The sequence below is a fragment of the Ananas comosus genome, linkage group 16 (genome assembly GCF_001540865.1).
Source record: "Ananas comosus cultivar F153 linkage group 16, ASM154086v1, whole genome shotgun sequence".
Taxonomy (NCBI): Eukaryota; Viridiplantae; Streptophyta; class Magnoliopsida; order Poales; family Bromeliaceae; genus Ananas; species Ananas comosus.
The window spans coordinates 2,475,339-2,500,633 of record NC_033636.1 but is presented as its reverse complement, the minus strand read 5'-3'; the positions used below and the strand labels follow the sequence as shown (position 1 = coordinate 2,500,633).

At 40.6% G+C, this 25,295-nt stretch overlaps 1 protein-coding gene across 1 annotated transcript; it reads left to right on the top strand.

The window, feature by feature from the left end:
• LOC109722284 (protein ABHD17B-like) lies at positions 14,872-25,070 on the top strand. The gene is made up of 5 exons (XM_020250270.1): positions 14,872-15,531; positions 19,040-19,076; positions 19,206-19,442; positions 19,514-19,561; positions 24,157-25,070. Exons 1-5 carry the CDS (start codon positions 15,140-15,142, stop codon positions 24,568-24,570), a joined length of 1,128 nt encoding a protein of 375 aa, XP_020105859.1. The 5' UTR covers positions 14,872-15,139; the 3' UTR covers positions 24,571-25,070.

Sequence of the window (25,295 nt, the reverse complement as noted above, 5' to 3'; positions counted from 1 at the left end):
ATTGGCTGTATAGGAACAAACTCTATATGATTTGTTAGGAAATACCATACAACTTCTTGGTTATTGTGAAAACTATTTATGTAAACTTTATATCTAGATATTCTTGTAGGATCTAATAATATCAAATAATGCTGAAGAATCATGTTTGATCTGTTGACTAGCATTAGTAGGTTTGATCTGTTTGATCTGTTTGATTTGTTGACTAGCACTAGTATTTAATGTTGCTTTTTTTTAACCCTAATGTTTGAATTGCATGATTAATAGCTTTTTTATTAATTTAAAATTTGTTAAATCATATAAATGGATAGTGGGGATTATCATGGTTCACCAACTTTTGAAAGCTCGGACAATGAAAGTATTGATGAAGAACCAATGTCTCCATTAGTTGATACAATGTTTGTTGAAAGTAGAGATTTGGATTCTTTAACAAGTAAACAGAGCCAGTGTGAACAATATACTTCAAGTTTAATTGCAGATGGAACTGAGTCGTCAATTGATGAGCCGTTCATAGGGAGAGAATTTAAGAATGAAGAAGAAGTATTGAAATTTTATAATATATATGTATATAAAGCCGGATTTAGTGTAAGAAAAAAAAAACACACTACAAAGCTAGGAAGAAAGATAACATGATTACGTCGTTGCACTATGTTTGTTCAAAAGAGGGTCATTTCAAACCTCGACGTCAAGGACAAAACAATAAAAGCACACCTAAAAAACAGATGCAGTATAGTCGAACTGGTTGTAAGGCACACTTAAGAGTGAAATTGATAGAAGATGGAAAATGGATCGTGACTGCATTTGTGAGAGACCACAATCATGATTTAGTTGTTAGTCCATCAAAAGCTCGTTTCCTTCGATCTCACCGTTCAATCACAAAGGACCAAAAGGATATAATTTATATGTTAAGTGAACAGAATATTTCGACTGCTCAAATTATGTCTTTTATGGCGACAAAAGAAGGAGGATCATAGAATATTCACTTCACAAGAAAAGATCTAAATAATGAGGTTTCTGAGAGGAATAGACGACTCAAAGGAGTGGACATATCAACTACTATTAATTACTTTCGCGAGTGTCAAGTCAAAGATCCACCTTTTTTTTATGCAATAGAGGTTGACGAGGAAAATATGGCACAAAACCTATTTTGGATTGACGGACGTTCAAGAATGGCATACCAAAATTTTAGCGATGTTATTATCTTTGATACGACTTACATGACAAGTAAGTATTGTATGCCATTTGCTCCTTTTATCGGTGTTAATCATCATCGACAATCAATATTTTTCGGTTGTGCTCTTATTAGAGATGAAACTGCCAACACATTTTGTTGGCTATTTAACACTTGGCTTCAAGCAGTTTTTGGCCAACATCCTAAATCAATTATTACAGATCAAGATCCAGCAATGAAGAAAGCAATCGAGCAAGTACTACCGAACACTACGCATAGATGTTGTCAATGGCATATTATAAGGAAAGCAAGAGAACATTTGAGTATACATTATAATACCAAGGAAAGGTTTAAAACAGATCTAGAGGTATGCATAAACAATAGCTTGACTCTAGAGGAGTTTGAAACTGGTTGGAATTTGATGCTTGAAAAGTATGAATTATATGACAACAATCATCTCCAAGTAATGTGGAATAGTAGACGTCAATGGGTTCCGGCATATTTTAGAGATTCATTTTTTGCGCAAATGTCTACATCACAACGGAGTGAGAGTATGAATGCCTTTATAAAGATGTTTATGGATTGTCATACATCAATTTACAAGTTTGTAATACAATTTGAGAAGATTATTTCAAGTCGCTATGATAAGGAGGATGAAGAGGACTTTAGGTCAAAAGATAGTGAGCCAAATTTGTGGTCATTTAATCCAATTGAGAAACAAGCTCGCGATATTTACACAAGGAAAGTATTCACTGAATTTAAGAACCAGTTGAGAGCTAGTACAAGATATGAAATAAATGAATTGGAGGCGAATTCATTATACAATATTAGTTCAGTAGAATCCTCTACATCATCTAGTAGAGTTAACTCATACACAGTTCGCGTGGATAGACTTAAAGAGAATGTGAGTTGTAGTTGCAAGTTCTTTGAATTCAGTGGCTTGTTATGTTTTCATGTATTAAAAGTCATGCTTCACATTCAAATGCATCATATTCCAGACCAGTATATTATGAAAAGGTGGACTAAAAATGCGAAAAGAGGATTCTCAAGCACAAATTTAGGATGTATGGTAGTTGGTGAACTTCCACATTCGAAAGATGCAAGATTTAATGCACTACTTTTGAAAATGCAAAAAATTTCATATATAGCCTCGCAAAATTTTGAGGCATTTGAAATGGCTTGTGAAGACATAGATAAGCTTGTTGACAAGATTATTGCACACAATGAAGCTTTAAAAGAGAAAGAAGGAGATAATATTGGGTATCGGCATGCAACTATTTTTACACAATCTAGTGAAGTTGAACCTATCATGAAGGACCCTCCACAATCACAATGCAAAGGAAAAAGAAAACCACAAAGATTCAAGCCATCTATTGAAAAGAGTGTTAAAAAAGCTAGAAAATGTGCCTATTGTGGAAAGAAAGGGCATAATGTCCGTACTTGTAAAGAGGTAGCGGATTTTGTTCTAACTTATCATATCAAATACTTTAATTTTTTTTTTAATTTTTTTTGCATATATTAGTGTTAATCAATTTTATTTTTTGTAGCTTGCATCGAAAGAAAAGGATGGTGCTACGTATACTACAAAAAGCCAAGAAGAGACAGATAGCTCAAGTGACTCTGTATGAAGATAAACTTGTAACATGCATAAAGAATGACTCAACTAGACTTCTTTTTTGTAGTATGTATTTTGCTATCAACAACTCTGAAGTGATGTATTTGCTTATTTTGAAATGATACTTATTATCTGGATGATTTAATTTGGTGTATAATGTTCAAGTGATCTGGATGATTTAACTTATTTTAGAATGTTTAAGTGATCTAAATGATTTAACTTGTGTTGGAATGATGCTTGGAATGATACTTGTGTTCACCTCTGGATTGTGGGTTCTTCACCTCTAGCTTGTTCTTATAAGAAAAAAATACACAGAGTTTTTTTTTTTTTTTTTTTTTTTTTTTTTTTTTTGAGGAAACAAGGATATACCTATTTGTATAAGCAATACATATGCCACAGCCTAGCTACTTTTTTGAAATCCAAAAAAACTATGGCTAGGAGCAACAATGCAGTAAAAAACAAAACTAAAAAGAAAGAAAGCATTAGAAGGGCTACAGAAGTAAACTCAAAATAGTCTTCAATCATTTTTGAGCTACAGAAATAAGCTAAAAAATACACAGAGTTTAAAAAAAAAAATCATACAACACAATCAAATTAAAGATATAAATTCATTAATTAAAAACAGTGGTTACAAACATAGTTCAAATAGTCTTTAATTACATTAAAACCTTCACATATATCACTGCGACAAAGACAAACAGTACAACCAAATACAACTTTATCTTAAAAAATCTTCTATCTGTCTTGATTTTTAACTCCCTTAACTCATTTCGTATTGCAAGAAAATTTATATTGTTTAAGGAATCATCTGTTTGTGTTCTTGTAGATGTGCTTCCTTCTGATGTTACCTCAGAATAACCCTTTTCTGAAATATTAAGATCTGAATCACACCATCTGAAGAATTGATAATAATTTCCACTTGATTTCTTATTATACTTAGAACAGCTATAGAAAGGCCTTCCAGGATTAGCAGAGGTACGAGAAATTTTAACAACTGCTTCATTGCCACAGTAACATAATATAACATGTGATTGTATATAATCCATACTCTTCCTTCTATTCATTTATTAAATTATCTGCAAAAAAGTAGAAAAATATAAAATAAGATTTAAAATTCGAAAATAATTATAAGCAACATACGTAAACTAAGAAGAAATAATTTAATTACTAATTTATACGAAACCACATTTTCTTATCCAAATATCGAAACCAAGTCTGGAAATGAGAACAACGTGTTTTTTTGCTGTAATTTATTTCACCAAGTCTGGAAATGCTACATATACTACATGATGCTATAGGGCTATGGAATAATATTTTTTTGATAAACAGATCACCAATTTTTTTTTTTTTAATAAAATTAGATTTTGTATAGATAAGCAAATTAAATCAGTTAAGCAAGATCAGATTTTTGAATAAAATCATATTTTTAAAAAATAGAATAATCTTTTTGAAAAACAGAACAATATATATAAATATAGAGTTGTTCTGTTCTTAAAAAATAGAGCAATATTTTTGAAAAACAGGAAAATATTTTTGAAAAACAGAATAATATTTTTTTCTGTAAATTATTTTACCATGCAATAATCTTTTTCCTTGTTGAACTTCCAGAATGAGAATTAGGAGAATGCTGATTTTCCACCGATGGATCCACAAAAAATTTGGCAAGTGGTATTCTTAAGCTGCAGAAAGATTTCTAAGGACTTAGCTTATATTTATCCTTAAGGTTCGATCTACTGCCATGTGGTTTCGAATTTTTATTTTCACAAGATCGGCCAAGCAAACCAAACAAAAAAAAAGGAAGGATTCTTACCTGAGAAGTAGCGTTTTCCACGAGATCGGGCGAGCAAACGGGCGAACGAGCGAGCAGGCGAGGGGGCGAGTGGGCAAGATCGGGCGAGCAAACGGGCGAACGAACCAGCAGGCGAGCGAGCAGGCGAGGGGGCGAGTGGGCAACATCGAGCGAGCAAGCGGGCGAACGAAAAAGCAGGCGAGCGAGCAGGCGAGGGGGCGAGTGGGCGAGATCGGGTGAGCAAACGGGCGAGTGGGCAAGGTAGGCGAGGTGGGAGGTGGGCGAGGTGTGAGGTGGAGCAGAAAGGAAAAGAAAAAAAGAAAAGAAGAAAGAGAGAGAGTGAGAGAGCTCTGTGGAGAAGATTGGCATTAGGCCCTGATGGCGGAGTTTGCTTATAACAATAGTTATCAAGCAAGCATCAAGATGGTGCCCTTCAAAGCACTTTATGAACGGAAGTGTAGATCGCCGCTTTATTGGAGTGAAGTCGGCGAGAGATTGGCATTAGGCCCTGATGTGCTCCAGGAAGCTGAGGACAAGGTTCGAATTGCTCGGGAGTGACTTTTGATGGCACAGAGTAGACAGAGGAGATACGCCGATCGATGATGGCGAGACTTGGAGTTCCAAGTTGGAGACCATGTTTTCTTGAAGGTCTCGCCGACTAGAGGGATCAAGAGATTCGGGATTCGGAGAAAGTTGAGCCCCCGTTTCATTGGACCGTATGAGATTTTGGAACGTGTGGGTCCGGTAGCGTATCGACTTTCTCTACCACCGAACCTATCGGGTGTGCACAACGTCTTTCATATATCGGTCATTCGGAAGTACATTTTTGACCCGACTCATGTGTTGGATGCTACACCTGTGGAGTTGCGGGACGACTTGAGCTTTGAGGAGCAACCAGTGAGGATTTTGGCTCGCGAGATGCGGAAACTGCTGAATCGGGATATTCCGTATGTGGAGGTTCTTTGGAGCAACCACGGGGAGCGGGAGGCCACGTAGGAGCTAGAGAGCGCGCTGCGGGAGCGCTATCCCCATTTTTTTCAGATGGAGCTTTGAGGTATGTGTTTGCTTTTGAGTTTCGAGGACGAAACTCCTTTTTAGGAGGGGTGAATGTAACACACTGGACCTGTGCAAATTGCGAGGTTCGAGTGTTTGATATGGATTCCTAACTTTTCCACACTTGGTGGAAGGTAGTAGATAGTATTTCGGCCTAAAAATTCGATTTATGGAATTTTGGCTAAGTCCTGAGAGTTTTCACTCTCGGGGACCGGTCCCTGGTAGGAGAGACCGGTCCTCTCGGAACAGTGTTGCGGCAGTCTGCGAGGCAACCGATCCCTGGCGGATGAGACCGGTCCCCGAGCGCGTTTTCGCGGGGAGAGACCGGTCCCATGCGGGGAGAGACCGATTCCCGAGAGCAGGTTTTGCGGGATGGACCTGAGAGACCGGTCCCATGCAGGGAGAGAACGGTCCCTCTGGGCGAAATTTGCCCAGTCCGGGCTTTGCACAGGTTGCAAAGTAGAGGGACTTTTCTAGATTTTGTTGCAATAGAGAGCCTATATGGCCACTCTACCATCTCTCTCCCTCATTTCTCTTCTCTCAACTCTCCCTGTACCTTAGATAGAGAAGGAGAAGAAGAAGGAGAAGGAGAAGAAGGAAGGAAGGAGAAGAAGAAAACCAACGAGAGGACTTGGAGCATCTTTCTCTCCCTCTCTTCTTCCCTTGGGTGCTTGAAGGCTTGGACTTGGAGCTTGCTAAAGAGAAGATCTTCACTTTTGGAGCTTGGATTGGAGCTTCTAAAGAGGTTAGTTGCTTGTTCCTCCCCCCTAGACCTAGTTTTGGTGGATTTTGGGAGATGAAACCCTAGATTTGGATTTTAGGGTTATTTTGGGGATTTTTGATTTGAGGGCTTTGGGACCTAATTGATTGATTTAGAACCTTCCTCTAGGTTGGTTTGGAAGGGTTCTTGCTCTCTTTGGAAGCTTGAGAAAGAATTTCTATACAAGAGGTGAGTTATGCCCTTTATACCTAGATAGTTAAAGATTGAGCTTAGTATTATTCGTAAGGTCCGTTTGACTCTTGTTCCTACATCTTTAGGGTACTAGGAGACTAGTGGGCACCTTCGTCGGAGCACACGAAGGGTTTCGTGAAGTCGCGGTGCGTTTGGCTTCATTGGAATAGTTAAAAACTTCTCCTAAGTGGTTCAATGTCTCGTTTTATCGCATCGCATGCATATTCATGCTAGATAGAATTTATGTGAATTTTAGAATGCTTAAAATGCATGTGTTATGTATTATGAAAATTCATCTTTATATAGTAAAGCCTTATATGGACTTAACATGCATGTGAGTAGCATTCTTCTTGTGGTTTGGAAACATGCCTCATATGACGAAAATGACTTGAATTATGTATTCTTAAACACTAAACTCATGCTTGGACTTAGTGGACAAAAGTGCCATAAAGGGGTACTTGAACTAGTAAACTGTGGAACTGCAACAAAGAGGCATAGAAATAGGCCATTGTGACATCGACTATATTCTGTGTTTTAGACACGATGACATAGTGATAGGCCATTGAGACATAGGCTATATTCCATATTTTAGACATGATGACTTGAGACTTGAGACAGATTTTACGCTTGCTTGCCCTTGTGCTCATTCGCACATGCTTGTGAGGGTCGTTCCCTACAAGCCGGCACTCCGGAGATAGCCATCGCGACATATACTCGCCCGTGCGGGATTGGGCGCCGAAGTGGATTGCCGTGGGGGAGACTCGTTCCTAGAGTGGGGATATTGACTACCACGGGGCCATTAGGCACGGCACAAGGCAGACAGCCTACGGGTGGGTCTTACAAGATTGCAACTATAAGTAGTTGGTATGCCAAGTGGACTTGAACTAGAATAGTAAACAATGACATCTTACTATTTTCCTTATGGACATTATGTTGGTTGTATACTCATGCTTATTCATGTTAGATAGCTTTCTTACTTATGCAAATCATGCTAAGTAGAGACATCATATTATAGCCAGCATTCATGTTTATTTATTTGCTGCTCATTTCGATATTTACTCGCTTCTACTTACTTGCCTAGTTTTGGGCCTAGTGGTGCTTTTCACTGAAGTCAGTAATTGCCTACTGGGAACTATTATTTAATAGTTCTCACGCTCCTGTTTCTATGTTTCCTTTTCAGAGCCTTCGGCACCGGCGGAGGCACGGGATCGCGGCAAGAGAGTCGCATAGCTAGATAGCGGAGCTTGCTGTTGCTCCTAGGTGGTCACTCTCTTCTTTTTGGTTTTGTGAGAGAGAGAGTTTTGTTACCATGTATAGAGACCACCCATGTTTTTATGTTTAGCATTTGTATTTGGGATTCTTCTTGTACTACTTCATGCTTTTATCTAGTGGACTTTCGGCTTTATCTTCATTTCTTTTATTGTAGATCATAGGTACACTTTGCTCTGATACAGTTAGATATTCTCTCTCTTCTTGCCTTATTTATCGTTTTGTCTTAGACGCCTTATATATTTTAGACATATGGCGGGTCTGGGCACGCGTTGGGCGGGCTTCCGCTGGGTCCCAGGGCGTGACAGATTAATTTGGTATTAGAGCTTAAGGTTGAGTCTTAGTGGACCTAGCAAACCTTAGGCAGGTTGGACTATAGGAAATAGGCTCGTGAGAGATGAGATCTATTTGACTGGTGAGCGAAAGTATCATGATTGGGTACCTCGATAACTCTAAAAAGTTAGAGTTGAATCGAAGTGTATAGCTTCTAACTTCGCGGAGGGTTATGTTGGCGGCCGACAACGTAACATCGGGAGTTAGTAGTGAATCACACTTCCTTACTTTTGCATGATTTCGGGCATTACCTCCTTCTTGAGTGGGGATTCAATAGCGTGAGTTTACTAACTTACGCTTCTATGATGTTGTGGTGACGATGCCGATTACACGCTCCCAATCTGCCGCAGCGGATAACGCGGCTAACTTGGAGGAGGTCGAGACCTCTGCTACCTCCGGATCCGACGATGTCCGAGAGTTGAGGAGCCAGCTTGCGGCTCTCACCGACTTGGTGACGCAGCAGGCGAAGACGGCCCGACAGTAGACTGAGGCGACACACCGACAGGAGGCGCGGATGAAGCGCCTGGAGGACCTTCTTCTACAGCAGGCGGCAGCTTCCAGGGAGACTCAGGCCCTTACATCGCCAGCACCAGTTGTGGACGTCGCGCCGAGAGCGCCATCCCCCGCCCCCAGTTCTTCACGAGCAGCGCCCGCGGCCGCGCCTCAGGAGGGGCCATCGCGGTACCACCTGTGCAGAGGCCCCCGGTTTGAGCAGCTTTCCCTACCTTGGTCGAGGGAGCGGAGCGGGACCGACTCATGGAGCGCCTCAACGAGTTCAGGATGTGCAGTCCTCAGATCTTTGATGGCGAGAAGGTCGACCACTGGATTGTAGAGAAGTGGTTGATGCATATGGAGAAGCTCTTCCGCGACACCTTTGTGGAGGAGAGAGATCGAGTTTGGCTCGCCACACACCAATTGGACGGCGAGGCCTACCGCTGGTGGTTGGATCTTCAGGAGAACCCCAGCATTGACTTGGCGGCTATATCTTGGAAGAGGTTCAAGGAGCTTCTATTGGCGCATTACTTCCCGACCAGTGTCAAGAGGAAGATGGAGCAGGATTTGCGCAACTTGCGCCAAGCAGGATTTGCACAACTTCAGCCGTTCATTTTGGGACTACTCGTTCACTAGGCAAATGAAGTCAAAAAATTATGAAATTTGGTTTCTAGATAGTTCTAATAGCATAGATCATGTCTAATGAAACCGATTGCTGAATCGGATGTCCTATCATCGAAAACAACTTACAAGCACGGAGGCTTCCGTACTTTCCGAACATAGGAGCTAGTATATATATATAAATATATATATATATATTATATATATATTATATATATATGTATATATATATAGAGAGAGAGAGAGAGAGAGAGAGAGAGAGAGAGAGTCCGGCTACTATGCTATTAATAGCACGAAGCACTTGGTGCTACCAAGTTTTCCGCCGTTAGATCTACCCTTTTAATCATTTTCATCCGTTAAATCATACTATTCAACCAACCACCCACTCAACCCTATGGGGCCCACATCTTCCTAGCTGCACATCTCTTAATCCAATGGCCAAAAACTTGGTAGCACCAATGACTTGGTGCTATTAATAGTATATTAGCCTAGTTCTAATCTAATTTTTCGAGCCTAATTCGAGCAAGCCAAGTAATACTCAAGCTCGGCTTGAAATGAATTTTGAGCTTTATTTTTTGTTCAAGCTCTGCTCATTTAATTTCGAGTCGAGTTCGAGCGAGCTGAATATCGAGCCGAACGCGAGCCGGCTCGCTCATTTGCCAGCCCTACTAGCAACGCACCCTCTCTCTCTTTTTCTTTCTCTGACAACCCTCACTACCTCTCTCTCTCCCTCTGGTTCCCCCACCAGATCCATTCTTTTTTTTTTTTTTGCTTTTTCTCCCTCCATCTCTCTTCCTCTTTCCCCTTCTCTATGATGGTGGTCTCTATCCTCTATCCGACGCTCCGACGATGCTGCGACAGTAAGTCGTGCGCACTTCCACGCCGACGCCTTCCGGGCCGCGCGCTACAGTTTCGATCCCGGACGCGCCCCTCCGTGTCGGCGCCTTCCGGGCCGCGCGCTACAGGATCGATCCCGGACGCGGCGCGCTCCCTCGGCCCCGTGAGCTACTCGGATCGATCCCGGGCAACGATCTGAGGATTTAGTTCTCCAACTACGGCGGTTCCCGCACCTCCGATCCCTGACGCCGTTCTCGGGAAGATCTCGAAGGTAAGCGTCTCGGATCTGGTTGTTCTTGTTGTCGTTTTCGTATCCTTCTCGATTCGTTTGACCTCAAATTCTTGGTTCTTGGTGGCATTGGATTGCTTCTTGTTGTTGACCAATTCGTGGACTAGTTTGGATCTCGGAACGTGTGATTTGGTGCATTGCGAATGGTGTGGATTTTGGAGTTCTAGGGTTTTAGGTAAGATCCTGTCACGCCCCGCCCCGAAATCACTACCAATTTGGCACGATTAGGCTGCGGCGACAGACCGCCGAACGGACAGCACCTCCCCTGTCCGCCCAAGGCTCCACAACAGGAATGTGTACAAGAATTTACCCAGGACTTTAAACTCTAAACATACACATTCAACGAGGGCACAAACAGTGCCAACAACAAGAAGAGCAGGTAATCCACAAGATATACGAGTGAAATAAAGAGAGTACCTTACTAACTATTACAATAGTTGCATTCTTACATTGATCTTCAGAATACATAGCTCTCCAACCTCACCTACATGAATCTCTCTCAATACATAAGGGTGCTAATGCAAAAAGGAAAGCTACTATACTACCACGGCCTCACTGATCGGGCGCGATGCCTTTGCCGCGGTCCTCTCTCTGCAGCCCTGAACCTACCACTGGAAATAGAGTGGGGTGAGAACTATCTTCCATAGTTCCCAGTGGGCTCGGCCGCCGACTCTGCCGATCTCCCCACTAGGTCCAAGTGGGCACAAGTAACAACAGATAGATAGATAGATATGTATCTGAAAGCTGTAAATGCAGTAGTAGGAAAACTATGCTACTATGCCCATAATCATGAATATGAATGCATGCATCATATAATAAAGGTTTGCTACCATGCTAACAAATTCGATCCATGTTCGAATAGCAATGTTCAATGACATTAATAAACCTTTAACCTTTTCATTTACCCAATCTGTGGCGAGGCCCTAGGGCTCGCCCATGACTCACCTTCAAATCCCAAAGTGGGGAGGGAGCTCCAAGTGCACCCAAGCCCGGGACCGTCTGCGGACCTCCATGTGGTCCGGACCTCCAAGTGGTCCTAGTCGCGCGACACTCCGGAGTACTCGACGACAATCCCCTCCATGTGGGGATTGGATGGCTATGCCACCCTAAACGCAGACTGTGAGCTAGATCTATCCTCTCCATGTGAGGATACACTGTAACTAGGGTCAACACCCAATCCAATCCTCTCCAAGTGAGGAGGCTCTACAACTAGAGTCAATAACCCAATCGAATCCTCTCCAAGTGAGGACGCCCTACACTAGGGTCAACGACTATCGCGGAATCATCGGTTCCCGACATTCATGCAATGCTATTTAGTTTTCTAAATTCATTGTTCACAAGGCATTTTCTAAGGGATCCACCTATCCCTAGGTCCATCGACCTCTAGTGTTATTTACACTACATTAATGCCACTCGTTATCATTCAATGTTTGGATGCCACTCGTTTGTTCTTTAACAATAACACTACTTTCTATGTCATCAATACCCCCATCGGGTTCATCTCTTTTCTTTCGCACCATAGGATTCACGTCTCGACCCAATCCTCACCTATCTAAGTTACCAAGCGTTCCAAGTACACTAGGTTATCAATTAGAAAGCATAAGGAATGGAGCTACTATGCAATCCTACAATGCAACATGAAGAGATGAGATTAAATGCAATCTAAGACATAGAAAGGAGTTCGAAAGTTTCGGATGACACCCCCCACCTTTAATCGATGTAGAGGTTTCGGAAATCTCTCTCGGCGAGCTCTACGAAAAGGCTTTAGCCTTCCTCGCCCGAATCAACACTAGCCCGGCCCGATTTTGCCGAGAACTTCACGTCGGTTCGCCGAATGCCAAAATCGACTTCGCCCCCGCGTTTTGGGACCTATCAATAGGGTTTCCAAGGCTTCAAATGAGATCAATCTCATACTTTTACAAAAACCCCATTTTGGAGCCCTAGATTTGCACCTATAGCAAACCACCCCATAAATCCCTAGATTCTTGGGATTGATCTATTTAGAAGCTTGCTTAGGGTCCATTTGACCCATTCCAAGGCATAAAACCCAAAAACCCTAAGTTCTAGAAGCTAGGGTTTAGTAGCTTACCTCAAGAGCTACTCCAATGGGAAGAGGAGAGGGAGATGGAGGTGCTCAAAGCCTTCCTCTTGATCTCCTTCTTCTTCTCCTTCCTTATCTTCCTCTTCTTTTCCTTCCTCTCCTTCTTGTTCTTCTTCTCCTTCTTTCCTTTCTAGAGAGAGAGAGAGCAAGAGAGAAATGAGAGTGAGAGAGAGTGAAATGAGAGAGTGTGAGGGAGAGAGAGGGCTCAGCCCACTCAAATAAAGGCCATTTTGCATAAAAGCCCCTCAACTTTCACTCCTGTGCACTGCCCTCACTGGGCAGTTTTCGCGCGGAGGGACCGGTCTCCCCGACCTGGGACCGGTCCCCGAGAGCTTCCCTCGGGCGCACGCGTTCGGGAACCGGTCTCTCCCCGGGAAACCGGTCCTCGGGAGACCGGTTTTCACCTGAGAGACCGGTCCCCGAGAGCTCGATTTTTAGGACTTAGCCAATTTTTGGCACTTCTCGCTGGGACCACGTTCGGGAACCGGTCCCTCCCTGCCAGGGACCGGTTGCATCACGCAACCCCGCTACACCCAGCCAGGGGAACCGGTCTCTCACCTGCAGAGACCGGTCCCCGAGAGCAATCTTCGCCCAATGATGCAGTTTGCATAATTTGCTCTCGCGGACTCAACCCCAAAGCACTTTTTATGTTTGGGACATTCTCAACTCCCACAAAGGGTATACTTTCGACAATTAGTCGGTCCTGGATGAAGTACAATCTTCGTATTTCGAGAATTCACTTCCTTACAGATCCTGTAAATGTGTGGTTCGAGGATCTTTTTGCTCATGTGTGTCAATGGAGGATGTAATTGGAAATGTATTTGGTGATGGTAAGATGTGGATGAAGCAGATTCAGATGTAGATTGCGTGAAATATAAATGGCATTCGACTGGGAAAAATTTGATGTTTTGATAATTTTCTTTGTTGGTGACGGAATGGAAAATACATGGATAATGAGCTAGTTTTTCGACTATAAGGAAGCACAGAACATAGGAACCAACAAGAAGCACAAGGAAGCACATTGAAGCACAATCAAGCACAGAGAAGCACAGAGAAGTCGATAAATCACAGAGCCGAAGATCATTCACTGCAACATTACACTGTTTACTTTGGGTTGAAGGAAGCACAAAGAAGAACATGGCAGAAGATCAAGCACAGAGAAGAAGATCACCCGCAACTCAGAGCTAGGGATCGGGCATAGGCGGCACGGATTTCTCCCCCGAGGCAGCAGTTTTGCCCCAAAGGCGGCGGCGACCGAAGCTACGAGAAGGAATTTTGGGAGGAGGTGCGGAGAAGAAGACGAAGATGCGGCAATTTTACCTCAGATCTGTGGTTCGGGATGAGGCGGCGGCGACGAGAGACCCTCAGATCTAGGGTTCGGCTCGATGAACCAACCTCCTCAGATTGTGCAAGCCACGAGGAGGAATGAAGAAGGTGAAGAGAATAAGTAGACCAACCGGAGAAAATGGTGGTTTCCTTAGATGGAGAAGAAGGCGAAGAGAAAAGAGACGAGAGGGCGCGGGGGCTTTTCGGACATGCCCTCGGTACAAAAGGTGGGAACTATAGTTCCTACCTAGCCCAAAACGTGTTTGGGTACAAGATAGGGTATAAGGCCCTTATACTCCATCTTGTACCCAATCCAAACAGGGTGTAAAATTTTTTACATAAAATGATAAGTTATTCGCAAGTTGCCATTTTGTCTCATTTTGAAATAATTACATTTTAGTCCCTCTAGTTCATAGTTTCTTACTCAAAACTTACTCACAAATGTATTTGTTCATAGGTCTTTCTGTCATTGAAATCACACAATTTAACATATGAAATGTTGAATAAAAACTCTATTTTATCGTTTTGGCTCTCGTTATATTTTTCTTCTTAAACATTATCACATTCAATCGTAGAAGATCCATTTTATGATCTTTTGCACTGTCAAATATTGAGAGTAGCAAATTTTGTTTCGTGAAAAATATTCAATTATGCGACAGACCTCTAAACCAAACAAATATAAAGTGATAAAATCTTTAAAATGCACTTCTTAATTATATGCAACTAAATATATAATTTATAATTATAGTACATTTTACTGTATCTAATTAAATAAATAATTTATAATTATAGTATTTTTTACTGCATCTAATTAAATAAAAAATATATATAATTATAACTGCACAATCACTCAATTTATGTATCTCTATGTATATATTTTTTATTATATCTAACTAAACGATCTGTATCTGTATGTACATTCATCTTTTGATCAGTGTACAAAAAAAAATTTCTTTCTCGAAAGTAGTACAGCCGAATACGTTGTTTGTTGGCATTTTTTTTCAATGCTCTCTCTCTCTCCGTCCTTGTCCTACCTCGAGCTCTCCTAAACTTTTCTCTCTCTCTCTCTCTCTCTCTCTCTCTCATCCTTTTTCCGAGAAAGGAAGCTTTTAGATCCGACGATAAAAGAAAGAAAGAAAGGGCCGGGGATCGATCGATCCAATTCCAAAGCCAAAGGGCGAGGGTGGGAGTACTCGCGCTCCTCCTTCCTCCTACTCATGAATTGTAGTGGTGGTTGTAGCTGTTGCAGTAGCTTTGGGCGTTGGAGTCGATCGCGATCGCGATCGCGGCGGCGATGGGCGGCGTGACCTCCTCGATCGCCGCGCGCTTCGCCTTCTTCCCCCCCGCCCCGCCCTCCTACCGCCTCCTCGCCGACGACGCCACCGGAAAACTCCTCATCCCCGAGCTCTCCGCTCCTTCCTCCGCCGCGGCGGCGGCGGCGGCGGCGCGGCGGGGCCGGCGGCGGAGGGCGGCGGCGGAGGCGGAGGCGGAGGCGGTGGTCGAAGCGGAGGAGGCGGAGGTGCTGAGGCTGCGGACGCGGCGGGGGCACGAGATCGTCGCGGTGTACGTGCGGAACCCTAGGGCCACGGCGACGCTGCTCTACTCGCACGGGAACGCCGCCGACCTCGGCCAGATGTTCGGGCTCTTCGTCGAGCTCAGCCACCGCCTCCGCGTCAATCTCATGGGGTAGATTTTTTTTTTTTTTTTCTTTTCTNTTTTTTTTTTTTTTTTTTTCCTATTTTAGTGGCCGGATCATGATCCTCTTTATAAATTTGCCTTTTCCGTTTTGGTAAATTTTTAGTTCGTTTTATTTGGGGGAAACTTTGATTAAGTTTTATGATTGTGGTTACATTACGGTAGATCATTGATTTAGTTGCCTAATTTGGTCTACACTGAACTGTAAATGAAAATTTTAATGGTGGATAAGCATGGAGTCTCTTACGCTAGGAAAGTTTGTTATATAATGGAATGTATTTTGCTTAAGGGATTCTTCAGTGCATATTGTTAGATGCGAGAATGATCTATTGTAGAAAAACCAACCAAATTGGCATCAGAATTCACTGTATTCACATACCGGTTCTTTTCTGCTGGCTCCTTTTGCTTGCTAGAGTGACTTAGAATGACTCAAGAGTGGCTCACGAGTGGCTCAGAGGTAAACCGTATTTGTAGGGTGCGAATCGATGCCTCTCCTTCAGGACCGAGATCCACACTTCTCTTTTCAGTGCTTCTGCAGTATGAAATGCTATGCAGACTATTACTGCGAATACTACTGAGAATGCGTGTACCATAGCTGCTTCCAATGGTCATTCTCTTGCTGCTCTAACTCTGGAGTCAATGATGCTGCTTTTTTTCATCTTAAGAGACCGCGGGCCCTTGGGATGGGCCGGAGTATTGGCTTAATGCTCTCCTTTGTTGTTCTCTCACATGACTGATAAAGTGAAAGATGAGGATCGCTAATCGTGTAATCGTGTATTTTAGGTCTAACGTTCTAAAAATGCGAGAAGCTTAATGTGGGCTTTTCTATTGTTTCTTTTCTTTTACAAGGCCGAGAGATTAAGAAGAAGGTGTTTTTTTATTCTTTCATTTAATGTTGGAAAATACTATGGTGCTCTCCCACTTGTATATGCATCCAAATCCTGTCATAGGTACATTGCTTTGATCCCAAGTTTTTATGTCCTTTGACTCCTTGCCGTTCATCTTCATTTACTGTTCACTCCTGATGCCTTTGAACCATAGTCTGAAGATGTAAAGCTGTCAGACATATGCTTTTGAAAAACAGAATTATCAACTAAATATCAGGTCAGTATGTTTTTACAGATAAGGATTCAACAAAATCAATGACAACCTCATGATCGAGATAATTGTAACGAGAAAGCATGCTGTTTCGCTCCTTAGGATGATGTACATGTTGTTAGAAATGTGATAGAAGTCCCAAATCCCAAGTACAAAAACTTACAGACCACATCAAGAAACTAAACCTAAATTCCGATCTAGATAACTGGTTTGAAACAATAATAGTCAAAGCTCTGAGAATTCTTGACGGCAGATCATATAGTAGACAACGCATGGGACAGCAAAAAAGTCCTTTGAGACATTCTGATTAGCGAAACAGGGGCCTCGACAGCAGTAGAAAATAGAAATCAGTAATCAACGCACAACAAATAGTAGTATTATAGCATGCTACTATAGCAGAAGCACTATAGCGGAAATATTATTGTAGCAACGCAGAATTGTAGTAGCCGCAGGCAAGGATTGAAGCGCCGCCCGTGCCGTATGGCACGGGGGCGTGCCGTACCCTGCCCCCAAGAAGGGGTCAAGGGGGCACGGTACGGGGGGGTCTCGGACCCCCTCTGTCTCGCGGCACGCACATGCGTGCCGCTTGAGACAAAGCGGCAAGCAGGTGCGTGCCGGCGGCACGTATCGTGCGTGCTGCCAATTTTTTTTTTCCTTTTTGGCTTTTTCTTTTTCTTTTGTCCTCTAGGGTTTCGAGCCCCCCCCTCAGTCCACCTATATTGTCTTTTTTCTTTTCACTTTGTTGTCTTTTTTTCAACATTTTTTTTTTGCTTTTTGGCGGATATTTTTAACTTCTTATTTATCAATATAGGACCAAATTTTTAATTGACATATTCGGCCCGAGCCCGTAGCCCACTACTGACATCTATTTTTTCTTCACAAAATATTTTGTCAAAATTTGTCGCACCGCGAAGTTTTCGGTGAATCACAGAAACAAAAATTGATCTCCTAAACAAATTTTGATCAGATATTTTTAAAAAGAATAAAAGAACAAAAAATATAGATGTAATATTGGGAATATATGAATTTCTCACAATACCAGCAATACTTATATCAACATTGTCAAATAAATCTTGTATCTGCAGATAACAATATGCCATATGATCAAGCGTGACGATCTATGTGGAATTAAGCAGTCATTTCTATGTAAAGATGTAAATTTAAATAATTATTGTACTTGTGAATTTTATTATTATATTTTAATTTCTATTCTACATCAGGTATAGCTGTACTTTACTTACAAAAAGTTTTCATGCATGTTAATTGATGAGTATAGTAAGGTATACATAGTAAATATTCATAATTATTTTATTTAAATCTTTCAAAATAATATTATAAGAGTTTATTAGAATCAAACAAATTGAAATAAGTCCATGCCAAAACGTGCCAGTAGAAGGTCATGCGTATCTATCGGCATGCAAGCGTGCCATGTGTCGGCACGCAAGTGTGTCTGTGCCGTACCGTGCCAAGGACATAACGGCACGCCCCCATGCCACGGCACGCCCCAGTGCCACGGCACTTTAAACCTTGGCTGTAGAGGAGGGTAAAGAGAAAAGGGAAATGGAAAGAAGAGAGGGTGAAAAAGAAGAGGAAAAATTGAGACGAAGTGCTCAATTGAGGCATAAGTGAGGAAGAAGATCGCCAATCGAGGTCACAGAGTAGAGAAAATAATAAGACCTAATGCTATATTTCATATAGCTCAAATCAGCGCCCTTCAAAACCCTTGATTGGGTCCTATTTATGGTTAAAAATGAAAACCTAACCCTACTTGGGAGTTGGGACTGAAATAAACAAATCTAGAAATATAACTAACTTGTAGGGAGTTATCAATTTCTTAGCCTAAAATTTCTAATATAAACATCAGTAAGCTAAAGACCGCCCAAAAATAAGTAAAAATTAAAACTGATTTGATTGAACTCAACTTGGAGTCAAACTGCACAGGCTCAAATTTATATGGCAACAATTTATCTTGTTGAATGTATTTCACGTCTTATTTTTTCTTGCTTTTACTTTACCTGCTTGCAGCTAGCTAGTAAGTTCACAATAATCAGTGGTCAAAAATATCCAACTGATTTGAAGCTAATCCGTTATGTGATCTATCTGGCCACCTTTGTTGTCATGGTCCACTTCTGCATCAGTTAGACATCGAAATCTTTTTGATTTTTCCGGTTTTACTTATTCTGTTAAGTTTTATGATTTGGAACCCTGTAAAAAATGGTGTCATAATTACCAGTGCTAGCTTATAAAAGAGAAGAGAGCCTTTTTGTATTATTACTTACTGTGTTTCATGTCGAGCTTGCATAACTATTCTTCCTCAAGAACAATATATATGTATTGTTTATTTATTATTCTATTACTTGTTAATTCTTGAATTAACTTGAGTTGGTTAATGTGATTGCAGGTATGACTATGCTGGTTATGGAAGATCCACAGGAAAGGTCTGCTCCAAATTTGTTTCATTATTACTCTTTCACAATTTTTTTTCGCTTGAAGCTTGAAAATATACTACTATGCCCCCCATACTATTGACAGTCACTTAATATGGCATTTATTCTTTCATGGTACAGCCCACTGAGTATAATACATATGCAGACATTGAAGCAGCATATAATTGTCTCAAGGAACAGTATGGAGTAGCTGATGAGGACATAATCTTATATGGCCAATCTGTTGGAAGTGGTCCGACGATTGATCTTGCCTCACGAGTGCCGAACTTGAGGGCTGTAGTTTTACATAGTCCCATTCTTTCTGGATTACGAGTACTATATCCTGTCAAACGCACATATTGGTTTGACATCTACAAGGTAAAAATCGATAGTACTTATGTCCACGTGCCCTGCGCTTTCTTCTTGACAAACAATTTTTTGATTTGCAGAATATTGACAAAATTGGCTTGGTAAACTGTCCAGTCCTTGTCATTCATGTAAGTTCTGTCCTGCCTTTCTTTTTAGTTTTTTTAATTATAATTGATCAATTTGTTTAGATTTTCTGGTAATCTGGCCTATCTGTTTTTTAGTGATAACTAGTTGATCATTACTCACTTTGTGTAGGTAGTATTGTTGATCTTGGCTAGCAGTTTTGTAGTTAAATTTCAAGTGGTATTGGTTATGTGACTTTGAAAAGCTTTTTTTTTTTTTTGGATAGGTAAAATAGTTTGCTTCCAACACATTATGGGAAGAAATTATTCCAAGCTTGAGGGGAACAAGTGATGAAGAATTTTAGTACTTTTATGTGTTTCTGATTAATTTTATGCTGCACAACTTACCCTTAGAAGCCACTCCCATATGGCATGATATATTAGAAACATACCTAAAGATTGAGAAATGACTGGTGGATACAATCTTGTGTGTTTCAACTTGTTCCAAGTCTTCTGACTAAGTCATATCTTATAACAGCTTTTAGGTGTTCTTTCATGCTCTGCACTGAAAAAGGGCCACCATCTACTTTTATGGGAAAGGGTTAGGAAGGTAAATATTAGAAAAGTTGTGAGATGTTTAGGGGAACTGCAAATAAATTACTGTAGAATTATATCCAGAATACTTTTTCTAAGTAGTAAAATCAGTTTGCTATTGGCTTATTGAAAGATTATCCATAAGAAAGGTGCACAAGCTGTTAGCTATGGTTTAGAATGACTTGTTGTTTTGTGGAATAGTTTTTCTGAGTTAGGATTTATAGAGACAATAAGATGTTGTTTCCTGTGAAAGAGCCAAGTGACAAAAGAGGAGCCTTGATGCAATGAAAAGACTAATGCATTTCGTCATCCTTTGGCAGTTGCTCTCAAACTTATTTTCCGAATGAAGATAAAGATTGGCAACATTGGAGCTGAGCGAAATCTGAGTTGAGTCAGGAAAGGCAAGAGGAACATTTTTTGTTAACAAAACCATTTAGTCGGCCAGATATTTGTTACTTCACCTAAGCCTGCGTGTAGCAAACATTTGCTTAAGTGAAAAGAGCTTGTCGTGTCCTAATCTGTGGCCATCTCACGCCAAGCCTAACCAATTCTAAGTTAGACTTGATGCAAAATTGTTGAGTGATCTATGATGGGATACAGTCATACAGAACAAATGAATTCCATGCAACCGTGTGATGAAAGACTAAACCTGCAACCATGTGATGAAAGACTAAACCTAACCTAGAAAACTCTTCTAATGCAACTCAATGCGAACGTGCGATGAAATTGAGAGTTGTTCCAAAGTTTTGAAATAGAATAATCTTTGAAAACTGAAACTTTCTGAAAATTATCAGGAATATTGCAAAATTTGATTTCATGCAGGAATTGTTGATGCAAAATATTAACTTGTCAAGCTTTAGTGAAGTTAATTGGAATGAATGTGCAACAAAGGAAAAATACCCAAGTTCCTTCAATTTATTGATTCACGATTGGTTATGTTAGAGTTTCTAATATGTATAAAATAAAGTAAACTAGGTTTTCACAAATGAGGAAAAAGAATTGTAGAGGAAATAAGGGATTATTGTTTTAAAGTTCGACTGCAGAAAGACAAATTGGAGAATCCAGGGTTTCGGCGGAGATATGCTCAAAGCTAGAAAGTTTGATTGTAGTTTCTGGCGCAGATGGTTGATTGCTGATGCAATGATCCCTGGATTGTTTCAAGGAGAAACTCCGATTTGGCGTAGAAGCTCAGATGCAGTGCTTGGTGAAGGTGTGGCCGCCTGAAGGAGGAAAAGATTACTCTTGGGTTTAGATGCCGGCATGTGCAGTGTTGATGGAGGGTGCGAATCATATACACTTCTTTTTCCTTGATAATGTGGAGGAATGGGTCCACATGAAAACATGCCAAAGAATTAGGAGATGCGTGGGATTTGCGCCTCTGGGCACAATGTGAAGAAAAGGGAGCCACACAGCGAGAGTGCTTATGTGACTCCCAAGTTTTCTGTTTTGTTGTTCAGTTTTGGGTCCCACGTATCAAGTTGAATTCATTTAGATTATTAAATCACCGTTTAGGAAGTTATCCAATGGAGAAAGAAGAAATTGGAATGACGGACTCTCCTGTATGGATTTGCTTCAATTATGCTCTCTAAAACTTCGTCTCCACGAAGGAAGAAGAAATTCTCCATTCTTTTTTTCCCCTAAATTCTCAAGGTATGAATAACAATGAAGCTGTGGTCTTATTAATAAAAAAATTCTATTCCCAAGTTTCGTAGTAACAATATGAAGCTGTGGTCTTATTAATAAAAAAATTCTATTCCCAAGTTTCGTAGTAACAATATGAAGCTGTGGTCTTATTAATAAAAAAATTCTATTCCCAAGTTTCGTAGTAACAATAAGAAACCAAAAGAAAACTAAATCAAATTAAATCTTCCCAAATAAAATTAAATAAAATTAAGAAAACTAATCAACTAAGTTCTAATTGATTCCAAATTCAAATCCAAATAGAATCACAAATCTTAATTGAATCCCAAATAAAATCTCAATCAAATAAAATAAAGAAAATTCCCAAAATTGAATAATAATATCATTTATGAAATTTTACGATTTGTTAGGCTTCGATTAGGTAAGATATCAATATAACCAATTCAGGATTGACTCTAACTTGAGTTGGATAGCCAGTTTGCATCACCTCTGTAGAAGCAGTTCCTTTGCCTAACCAACTTTTTAATTAGGTGATGTGAGTTGCCCTATCCTGATTTATGAGCGTCCCTTATCCTCCTAGGAACAAGCCCTACTCAAGAACCACTTTTGTAGAAGCTCCAACTTGCTTGTTGGGTGCAAACCCGTGAGTAGGAAGTTCCCGTACATGGGGTGGAGGGAACCCTCCACTCATCAGCAGTGGGATGGCCCTGTGTGCAGGAAATCCTTGTGCACTGGGCTGCAGGGAATCCTTGCTAATCAAAATGGGCACTTAGTTCTGTAACTAATTTACCGAGGGACGGTATTTGCTTTTTAATAAGGTGAAAGCAGATTATGCTTGGATTTTAATATGGCTTAAATTGTGTGCAAGAAACTTGAAATGCCCCTTCCCTAAAGTATAATTTGATCGGGCTCATTTTGTTAGCTTGATGCTAAAGGTTGATAACAAGTTTCCTTTGTAAATATGCTTAGACTAAATTGTTTGCTTGCATCTAATTTATTTGGTATAGAGCATCACTTTATATTATAGTTAAGAATTTTCTTAGGCGGAATGCATACATCTCACCCTCATGTACTACAGTACTACACTTTTGGAGGTCTCACTTTAGTAGGATGGTCATTGATTTCCTTGTGTTGGCTAGTGTTATTGCTTTGAGCCGTACAAATCTGCTTCCATGTAAGGCTATGTATCTCTTGCCTCCTAGATACTCCAGTGACGAGAGCCTCATGCATTAGGCATGTTAAGTTACAAAGCTTTTTCTTGCACAATATTCAGCAGGCATGGATTAACACTGTTAACTGGTTTTGAAAATGTTAGATGGGGGCCATGGGGCTTAGCTTTAGCAATTAGATGGAGATAATCTTGTTTTGGAAGGTCTCAATTAAAGGGTTTTAATATGGTAATGTTCCAAGAGATAATAACCTCTTTTGGTTTTCTTTTTTTAATTTTTTCCCCCTCAAAAATGCAGTATACAAGTTGCTCTTGATAATCAAAATCTATAGAAATTTCCCGTGGCTTTATGAGAAGTCTCTTTAAGGGGCTACAACAATAAAGGAGAGGGTAAAATGACAAAAATTACTCCTATCAGTCCTTTAGCATAAAGATAGCTTCGAAAGGGGAGGGCAATTCAGGTATTTAAGACTTTTAATGTATACTTTAGAATAGATTCTACTGAAACCCTAGTGGAAGATTGATGAACAGGGGCTAAAATGTGGGGGTTTTCTGCAGGTTTTGATTATTGAAAGAGAAAAGAGAAGGAAGAGGGATTTTTTGGCAGGTTTTGGTTTGGGAGGAGGGTGATGATGCTCCTCAAATACCGTGGCAGCATGGTTCTAACATCTATCAGTCTGTAAAGTAGGCTCAATTGGTAGTGTGGCTTCTTTTAATTGGTGAAATCAGATGTCATGTGTGATAGATTAGTTCTACGACAAGAATGCTGTTTTGGAAGGCCCAGGCAAACTTTTGAGTGGGGTTGGCTTGGAAATCATCTTCAATGACTTTTTGATCGAAACCAAGGAGTCTTGTCTGGTTTGACCTACTGTACTTTTTAGGTGTAACCTGTCTTGTTGCTTGGTGATACTAGCATATTGGATGCTTCTCTGGAAAAGTTTGTGAAGATTGTAGAGAGTTCAATTATTCCAATTTCATGCTTGGGCTTGCATATTATACAGCTGATGTCCTTTTGTTGGTCAGTTTTTTTTCACTTCGGAATGATCTGAGCTGTTGCTTGTATAGTTTATATGCCAGGTTTTCCTTGTTGAGTTGGTCTGCTTGTAGTCCTGTAGCAATAAATTCTTCAAATATGAAATTAGCATCAGAAGCTGGACTGTAGGAATATTATCAGTAGAAAATTGATGGAAATATAATCGAGTCTTTTGTAAGTTGTTTGTTGGTACAAGATTGTTTAACTGAATATTTTTATTCCCAGGGCACATCGGATGATGTTGTTGACTGCTCACATGGAAAGCAGCTATGGGAGCTTAGCAAAGTAAAGTACACGCCCTTGTGGCTTAGTGGTGGCGGCCACTGCAATCTCGAGTTGTACCCTGACTTCATACGCCACCTTAAGAAATTCATTTCGTCTGTTGCTAAGCAAGCTGCAAAGAATGGCTCGAAAGAACCAACGGTGAAAGACGGCGCCCATAACAACAATAAGGACATTATTGAGATTATACCCTCTGAGAGACCACGAACACAGGAAGCCGCCCACCGTCCTGAGGCCTCGAGGAACAGTTTAGACAGTCGAGTTGTGAAATCCAAGGCTGCAGATCTTCCCGAGAAGTCGAGGATGAGTTCAGATGATGTCGATAAGTTCAGAAGGAGGCGATGCTTAGTTTGGTGATCAGCAATCATGGCCTTAACTGAAGCATTTATTTGAATAAGTTACTCACTTTGTTTAGACTTCAAGTGATGCTATAATCGTGTACTCGACGCCTTACAGATCCTCCTCCATTGGGAAAAGACATAATTTGGTACTGGTAGCATTGTCGTGGAGAAGCGGCAAAGGTTAGTTCGAAGACCAAAAACTGGTATAGCTAATTGTCCGATGAAAGGAGCCATCACAGTCTTGACTTTGGTATGACATTTTTTTTCTCCATAACATTTTCTGTACCATCACTGGGTCATCCATCCTGCTGGTTGTAACTTTTTTTTTTCTCTATTTATTGTTTTGCTAATCACGATCAAATGTTGAGCACTTGCTTACATTCGAAAAATTTGAGATAAGCATAAGTTAGGCGATGCTTAATCTGTATGTGCATTTCTAGATATGTTAACTTCAACTGTATGATTGTTCTGGTTCCAAAGAATAAAGTGGTTCACTTTAACATTTGTTTCTCTGAAGAGTTTTCGTATTGTGTTTAATAAGTAAACAGCGTAATTGGTAAAGCATGTTCCTTCGGAAGTGTTATTCTACTTCATGCTCACAAAATGTTGTTGTTACAATATATTTGGCATTATTCTCAATATCAGGAAACTGTATATTACTATTATATACAGAGTAGGATTATATGGTATCTAATTCTGTTTGTATTCTTACTATATTTGATATATCTCTTGTATTATATA

Coding starts and splice junctions, on each gene's coding strand:
- LOC109722284 (XM_020250270.1), top strand. CDS start 15,140: ATGGGCGGCGTGACCTCCTCGATCGCCGCGCGCTTCGCCTTCTTCCCC. Junction 15,532..19,039: donor CTCCGCGTCAATCTCATGGG/GTAGATTTTTTT, acceptor ATGTGATTGCAG/GTATGACTATGCTGGTTATG. Junction 19,443..19,513: donor ATTGGTTTGACATCTACAAG/GTAAAAATCGAT, acceptor TTTGATTTGCAG/AATATTGACAAAATTGGCTT.